Below are 8,323 nucleotides of genomic sequence, written 5' to 3' on the forward strand. Positions count from 1 at the left end.
ATTATCTGGAAATTAATAACTTTAAAATAAATGTAGCCATTGTTGTCTAGCTGAGAGGCATCTACTTTAGGGGTTGTGTATATAGCATCTCATCTGATCCTTACAACCAGTAGTGAAATAGGCATGACAGTAAGTTTCCATATGAGAAAACTGAAGCTGTGGGAGGTGAATTTTTCCAAGTAGCATAGCTAGTAAGTGGACAAATCAAAGTGGTTGGTGTATCATGACATTAACTACACTTTTATGTGCCAGATGATGGTGAATGGACAAATACATGCAAATAATCACAGCAGTGGGCACTCAACCAATAGTGTGGAGTCTAGGCTAACTGCCACTAGGTCTCCCCATCTGATCAACACTGGCGCCATTCCCAGTTCTTTAACATTCATCCCTTGTTTCCAGAAAGGGCAGAGGAAGCAAGGAAGAGGTGCGTGGCCTGACGTGACGCCTTGCCCGGAGCTAGCCCTGCGTTGCCAGGTGACGCCACTGCGACACAAAGGCGGGGATTGCGAAGGGAAAGGCCCCAGGCCATAAACGGGGGTGGGGCCTCCCCGGAGGCCACTGCGCGGCCGCGGTGCTCCACCGGCGCGTCGCTCCGCCCCCAGGGAGAGCCAGCGCTACCATGGAGGAGTACCATCGCCACTGCGACGAGGTACCGCCCCTTGGCTACCTGAAAGCGCCCCCCGCTCCCGCCTTCCTCTGCGCAGGGCTCTTGCCGGGTGGTCTCCCAGCATGGGCGGCCCCAAGAGTTTGGGTGCGGCGTCCTCCGAGCCCCGGTCCTCTCCCCTGGGCCCGGGATCCGCCCCGCCCGACTCGTTCTCCCCACCCAGAAGTCCTGAGATTGGGGTGGCAGGGATGGCCAGGAGGGCGCGGATCAGACGGTGGGGTGGGGGCAGGGTTGGGAGGACGAGGCCTAACTTGGGTTCTAGGAGTGGGCATGGGGTGGCGGGCGCCGCCCTTCTACCGGGCGGGCCTCGAAAACGGGTCTTCCCCCTGCTTCCTCAGCCCCTTGGCGTCCTCAGGGCAGGTGCTGCAGCCCCTGTCGATCGCGGTGTCGGGGTCCTGGTGGCACTGCCACTCCCACTCCCGGTAACTTGCCTGGGTGGTCTGGAAGGAGGCGCTTTATGGATTACAAGCCTTGCTTACTGACTCAGGCTTTCCCAGCCCTCACCAGAGCCCCATGATGTCAGTTGTTATCTTCCTGCTATCGATGGGGACTCCAAAGAAAAGACTAAGTTGTCAGACCACTTTATAGCATTAAAGTGATGTTAATCTTGAGTTATCAAGTATTTTCATCATCTTTAATTTAGGAAAGACATTTTTGCCTAGGAATTTTTGCCTAGCATAAGTTAAAAACAAAATTGAAAATAATCTATTAAGCATTCTTTTCTTATGGACCACTTTATTCTTTCACTTAGCTGAGACTATTTCTATATTCTCATAACACATAACACCTTTATAGCCACTTCTTATTTCCTGAGTTTTACAATACAATGATTCTTAATCTAGGATGTTCATTAGGATCACCAGTATAAAGCACTTTTTTTTTAAGAAAATATAGGCTTGCAGGCTCTACCCCAGACCTCATGAGTCAATCTCCAGGGAGGTAGGTAGGGAAAGCATTCAGTGTTTTTAAGTGTTTAGGGGCAAGATTGGCCCCTTCTGTAGACCTGATGCTCTTTATCACTGTGGTCTCCTGTCACTACCACCTGTCTAGGCCAGCCTAGGGTATTCTGTGTAGCGTCATTTATCTGCAAGTCTGTGTTGAAAGCGGCTTTACCTTTTGTTTTCCCTTTAGGTTGGCTTCAATGCTGAGGAAGCCCACAATATTGTCAAAGAGGTGAGTTATACATGTTGTTTCTCCAGAAGCTTGCTGTGTTGGTCGAGATTTTTAAAAGCTATATTTTTACTTTTAGTAGAGACAGGGTTTTACCATATTGGTCAGGCTGGTCTCAAACTCCTGACCTCTGGTGATCCACCTGCCTCGGCCTCCCAAAGTTTTGGGATTACAGGTGTGAACCACTGCACCCGGCCAAGAACAAGATTTTAAATATTTATCCACTAACTCTTTATAGGGGTGCTTCTATGCTTTTTGTGTGCTATCGGCATCTTGGGGCTTACTCTGAAAGAGATGTTTAAGGATTTTCTTAGTCTAGAAAACTGGTTTAAAAATGATGCCCTGTCTTTTGGATAAAAGAACTTTTATTCCAGAAGGCAAACATTATTTTAAATGTTAACACTATAAAAGTATATGTATATGTATATATATATGTACACACATATAGACTTTTACAAAGCATATGTATAATGTATATGTATATTTTATAAAATAGATAACAAAGTCCTAGAAATATTTGCTTGGGCATGTACACTTTTTTGCCCAGTATAATAGGAAAAATGATCACTTAACATCTTTTAAACATTGATATGATGGTAAATCAAAATTTTAAGAAAAGTATTTGAAACTCCTTTTAGGCAAATAGAAATTATCCTTGGGAATTAATTCTGGCAAGGGAACTTTCATTATTTTAGAGGTATCACATACAGACTACAGTATTGGTAAGGTATTTTTTAACACCTTACCAAGGTCTGGCCTTATACAACTAGAATTAACTCAAGTTCTAGACAGGCACCTGAAAATCTTGCCATATTTTAATACTTCAGAATTATGCATTCTATCTATGTAGCTCAGGAATATTTAATTATTAAAAGTAGAATGCAAAAGTTTCTGATACCTTTACAATGCAAAAGCACAAATGAGGGAAACTGGGAGGTGGAAGAGGGAGTGGAGATAATGAGAAGGGAGTGATTTTAATTTTCAAAGTGGAAAGTCAGGAAAGACTGTCCTTGGTTGATGGAACATGAAAGAAAGAATACTGGGTTATTTGGGATTCTATTTAGATAGTGCCTTCTTCCTTGCTTAAGTTCTGAGCCAATGAAAAGAAAAAAAGAGCCAATAGAAAGAGAACAAAATATCACCTTTATTATTTATAAAAACTAGGTGGGTGATCGTAGCTTGTTTTGCTAACTCCCATTCAGTTCAGCCCTGGGAAAAGGCATCCAAGAGAAAGTTTGAGTCAGCAGAGAGAAACGCTTGTTCAGGCTGGTGCCTTTCATTGGTTTGGGTGGAGCGGGAAGGAGAAACTAAAGCCCAAGTTCAACACATTTGGGAGACTGGCTCTGCCAAATGAGATGTTAAAACGATGGCACCCACCAACCAGGTAACTCATTCCACCTCGATAGGGAGGAATAACTGACAGGACAAGAGGCCAGGAATGTTAAAGAACAATCCTCTGTGTGGAAGAAAATACCCATAGTGGAAAGGAAACAAGTTTCTAACAGTGTAAATATATTTAAGTTAAAAAAAATTGTGATTTCACTATATTGAGAGAAGGGGGCCGGTGGCCTGAGGGAACCAAATTTTCATCTATCATAGTAGGAGTTATGTATGTTGCCTATAATTCATAAATCAAGAAATAGTGACATAAACATTATTTGGAGATATGTAAGTAACCCTTAGAAGAAATAAAAATGGTCGTACACTGATGGGTTTCCTCTGGGGAATGGGACTGGGAATGGGAAAGGAAAGGGTGGGGAGGGGACTCTTCATTCTAAGTTTTTCTGTTCCACTGGATTTTTCAAACCATATGCCTGTTACTTTAATATTGTATCAAATTAAAAGAATCATGCTTTTTCAACTGGGAAATACATACTTGGCAGTGGCCAGGTGATGCTAGAAGTCACTGGATGTATTTTAGAGCATCAGTTTTCATTGAATATTTGTGAGACGGAGTTAAGTAATATAAGTAATTTAAGTGAAAACGGTTTTTTTAAAAAACAAACTCTGATGCATTATGTAGTTAAAAGCAAGCTTCTCTTGAATTTTTATATGAAGTATGAGACTGCAAAGAAACAGCTTTGCTGCAGGTTATTTGCAGCTACATGTCTATCCTCTTTCCTCTTCACATGAACCAGTCTTCTGCCATTGAAACATTTCCATTGAGACATGGGGAAGGCCTGAGAATGAGCAGCATTTTAAAACATTTTAGCACTTCCTAGATGATTACATAATTTCAGCAGTTATTTCTGATTTCCTTACTGATCTTATTTTCTTTCCTTTGATTTCTTGCCCTGAACCCCTATGCTAATATGTTTTTCCTGCTGAACTCAGGGACATTCATTTATCAGTAATATGCATACATTTTCTTTATTGTTAGTAATAGAAATTGCTTCCTCAAAAAACCTTCAAAGAAAAAGCGAGCCACAAATGAAATTGACTTGGACCTTAGTCTAAATTGTATTTAATTTAAGATACCCAGAGAGTATATCAAAGCCAACATTGCTTCAACAACAAACATTTATTAAATACCTGCTAAGTGCCCAGGGCCTGAGTTTGGTGCTGAGAACACAGAGCTGCTTAAGGACTGCATTGTCTAGTGGGCCTCCATGTTAATGTAATTAATTAGGCTAAATGTTAATTAATAGTAATTAGCAGGGCTATTTACAGTGGCACCCACACCCCATGGTGTTTTCTGCTGTTTAGAGCAAAACTTGGAGTGGTCCTATTAAATAACCTGAAAGAAAAATGAGTGCTCTTACTTTATCCTTAAGGAAAGGTGATCACAAGAGAGAAATAGGTTTTTCCAAAGGTCATCAGCTTAGTAATGATAAAGCCAGAATTAAAATCCTATTCCCCTGATCCTTAAGCCACTGCCCTACCTACTTTGTCATGGTATTGAGCTTTCTAGGAGAGTAATTTGAGCCACATTACTTTTGTCAATGCTTCTAAAACATTTAATTTCTCCTTTTATATTTTATCATTAGTGAAGATTTTATACTACCCAACTTAAGATTTTGTATTAGTGCCTTTATAAATCTTTTCTGTGGTCTAATGATAAAGCTGCATGTGTGTGTATGTGTGTATTATTAAGCTAGATTCTAAAAATGAATTAAATGAGTCTAATTATAGTAAATGAAGCTGCATGTGTGTGTTAGATTGTAAAATGAGTGCTTTAGTATCTTGGCTTTATCACTCAAATGTAAAATAGAACAGCAGCAATATGATAATAGTAGTTAACATTGTTTACATGCTAATGCTGTGCTAGTCACTGTTTGAGCACTTGGTATTCATTGTCTCATTTCCTCCTAACAACAACTTGATAAGATGATGCTGTTATCCTTAGTATAAGGATTAGGAAAATAGGGATTTGAAGGGGTTAAGTCACTTGCTAAAGGTCACACAGCAGATAGGTATCAAAGTAGGCCTTAAAACCTAGGATTGTGATACTAGAGCCAGTGCTTTTAATCAGATGTCAGAAGTGGATGAAATTAAAGATTATGGGAAATTACAATATTTGACTTTCTCTTTCGAGAGCATCTTTATTTACTTTCAGTGGCAAATGTGCTAAGCAATCACATAGTATGAATGAGAATATAATTAGTATACATAAGAATTATGTTTTTAAATTAGTCCCAGCCTATGTTTCTAGCATGTGAACTCTAGTTCAAATCCCAGCTGTTTCAAAGCCACTTGGTAACCAATTGATATCACCTTTTTATTTCCCCACCATAATTTTTTATGACATAATTTATCATTAGTCTTCCTTGTGCTACAGATATTAGAATTTTTTTATTAGCATCTCTGCTAGATTAAGTTCTTTACACAGAAGCCATGACATATTTATCTTTATATGGCTCATAGTATCTCATAGACTGAGATAATATGTGTGGAAACTCTTTCAAAACCTTTAAGCAATTAGAGACAATGCATAATCAATATTTACCAAGTGTATATTTTCTAAGATGCCTCACTGAGCTATAAGTATATTTTATGTTTTGAATAAATATTTACTGCAATTTGTATAAAAATTGTTCTTTTTGGCTAATTTAACTGTCTTCTGCCGTTTTAGTGTGTAGATGGTGTTTTAGGTGGTGAAGATTATAATCACAACAACATCAACCAGTGGACTGCAAGCATAGTGGAACAGTCCTTAACACATCTGGTTAAGCTGGGAAAAGCTTATAAATATATTGGTAAGTATCCGTATCCTTCCTCACTAGTTCACTTGCCTTTGACATTGTGATTGTCTCTGAATTTTGAGAAGGTATATGAGCAATAGACATTTAAGTTGGATACTAACAGGATATAAAGGACTTCTGATTTACTCATTCAAAGATAGTCTATAATAATACTTAAAAGATGAAGATCTTTCACTACTCAAAGACAGTTTCAGCTACTTGTCGTTCGTAGCATCACCCTTTGCATTTGCATCAGTTCTCTCTTTCCACTGAAACCCTCTTAGCCCAACTCTTTCTTTCAGTAGTCCCATGCCTCTTTATCTGTAAGAAATTTAACACAGCAACTGTTTATAAAGTGGAATATTTCCTGCATTTCTGTGTCTGAATCCTGCCCATGGTACAAAGCACAGAATTTGACTGATATTTTTTCCTGCAATACAATCACCAATGGTAACGACATTGGTTAAAAAAAACCAACTGAATCTAATGGGGTCAAAATCATGATGGTAGATAAGACGATAGTCTTTTATTTTTTTCAATCTATTTGCTGAATGCTTTGTTTTCTGTATTTTATTTTATTTTAATTTTTTACAGCTTGTAGAGCTCTGAACTCAACACACTTTGACTTTGGTTCTCTTTCTCTTTGTCTGTAAGTGTCCTCATTCTGTGACTTTATTTGCAGTGACCTGTGCAGTGGTCCAGAAGAGTGCATATGGCTTTCACACCGCCAGCTCCTGTTTTTGGGATACCACATCTGATGGTAAGAGACCTTAAGCTGATTTACACAAAATCCAACTTTTAGCAAAGTCAAACTGCCCTTTTTAATCAAATATTTAATTCTAATTAAATTCTAAAAAGACTATCAACAGTATTGCTTTGTACCTAGTAACAAGTATACCTTCAGACTGATATGAAATGTGAAGACTTAACAGGTGGAAGGAAATAAAATATTAAAACATGTGAAAAACATGTATATATATATATTTTCCTGATAATATATGTATTTCCTGATATATATTCCCCATATATATATATATATATATATATATATATATACTCCCTGATAATTTTTATGTTTTGCTGGTATTTCAAAATCCTTTTATTTGTATTTCAGGAACCTGTACTGTAAGATGGGAGAACCGTACCATGAACTGTATTGTCAACGTTTTTGCCATTGCTATTGTTCTTTAACTGACTAAAAATGTTGGGCTAAAGCCATTAACTTAAGAATTTGCCAGTGTATCCTTTCAAAAAAAGAGTAATAGTTATTTATTAGTGTGCTAGATGACAAGCGTGCAATATGCTTTAGAGCTACCAACAAAAACTGAATATTATAAGCAAGCAATATCATAGTTATTGGCAGATTATCTCATTCTCTATACAACATCATATAAATCAGAAAAATTGAATTCTAGCAAAATATAAATGCAGAAATATGGTATGATATACAAATACAATCTTACATTTACACCAGCTTTTCACTAATATTTTGTACCTAAGGTGATGATGGGGTACTCTATTCAGATAATAAAATTCTCTTTCAGCTAGAGAAGTTAACAGAAATAAATATATGAACAAAAAATCTACAAGGGTAAATGTGGAAAAAATGATAATTAGCTTACATCTTTTAGTTTTTTCAAACTTTCTTCCCCTCTCTGAGTTATACATAATATTTAGTGGAAAGTAATTTTTTTTTTATCAACTAATAGTATAGTAACAACTATGATTAACTTGTTTACTTTATCTGAGAATTAGCAAATCAATTTGCTTTTAATTTCAATTTTTTGGATTTACACTTGAGGGTGAATTAAATCTGTTAAACTGAATTTCCTAGTTAAACAAAATTAGTTATAGTATAGGATGAAGAGTATGTGACTCAAACAGCTGCCTTACAATTCACTCATTCCATGTGGAACCAACATGTATCAGATGCCTATTATGGGCATATTTATCTGCTAAGCACTATAGTTATCAATGTGCTGTGCAAATGCTAAGTTCCTTTTAGCAATTGTTCAGTTGGAAGACAAGTATTAATATTTGGGGAAGGAAAAAATAGCTGTTTTACAAGGGAGGAAAAAGAAAATGAATCTGGCCACACATATAGAAGTAAGCAAAATGAAAAGCACTTTGCTTTCTGACAGAATTATAGATGTCATTTTAAGACTTGCTTCTAACAAGTTAAAAGCGCACATAAAATATGCAACTCTTAAAGACCATAGTATCAGTCTTACCTACACAAGTAGTAAATTTTGTCAACCATCTGTTACAACCATCTGTAAATAATTTTAAAGGCTTATTATGTGGG

General features: G+C 37.6%; 1 protein-coding gene across 1 annotated transcript; it reads left to right on the forward strand.

Annotated features, from left to right (window-relative positions):
• The first annotated feature begins 497 nt into the window (after positions 1–497).
• Positions 498–7,466, forward strand: DYNLT3 (dynein light chain Tctex-type 3). The gene is made up of 5 exons (XM_017520007.2): positions 498–652; positions 1,799–1,840; positions 5,910–6,033; positions 6,701–6,778; positions 7,133–7,466. Exons 1-5 carry the CDS (start codon positions 623–625, stop codon positions 7,207–7,209), a joined length of 351 nt encoding a protein of 116 aa, XP_017375496.1. The 5' UTR covers positions 498–622; the 3' UTR covers positions 7,210–7,466.
• Positions 7,467–8,323: the final 857 nt, after the last annotated feature.

Source organism: Cebus imitator, unplaced genomic scaffold (genome assembly GCF_001604975.1).
Source record: "Cebus imitator isolate Cc_AM_T3 unplaced genomic scaffold, Cebus_imitator-1.0 Scaffold788, whole genome shotgun sequence".
NCBI lineage: Eukaryota > Metazoa > Chordata > Mammalia > Primates > Cebidae > Cebus > Cebus imitator.

What these genes read in the sequence shown, in the direction of transcription:
- DYNLT3 (XM_017520007.2), top strand. Translation starts at nt 623, where the DNA reads ATGGAGGAGTACCATCGCCACTGCGACGAG. An exon ending in ACCATCGCCACTGCGACGAG is followed by an intron (nt 653 to 1,798) that starts GTACCGCCCCTT and finishes TTTTCCCTTTAG; the next exon opens with GTTGGCTTCAATGCTGAGGA. An exon ending in TTGGGATACCACATCTGATG is followed by an intron (nt 6,779 to 7,132) that starts GTAAGAGACCTT and finishes TTTGTATTTCAG; the next exon opens with GAACCTGTACTGTAAGATGG.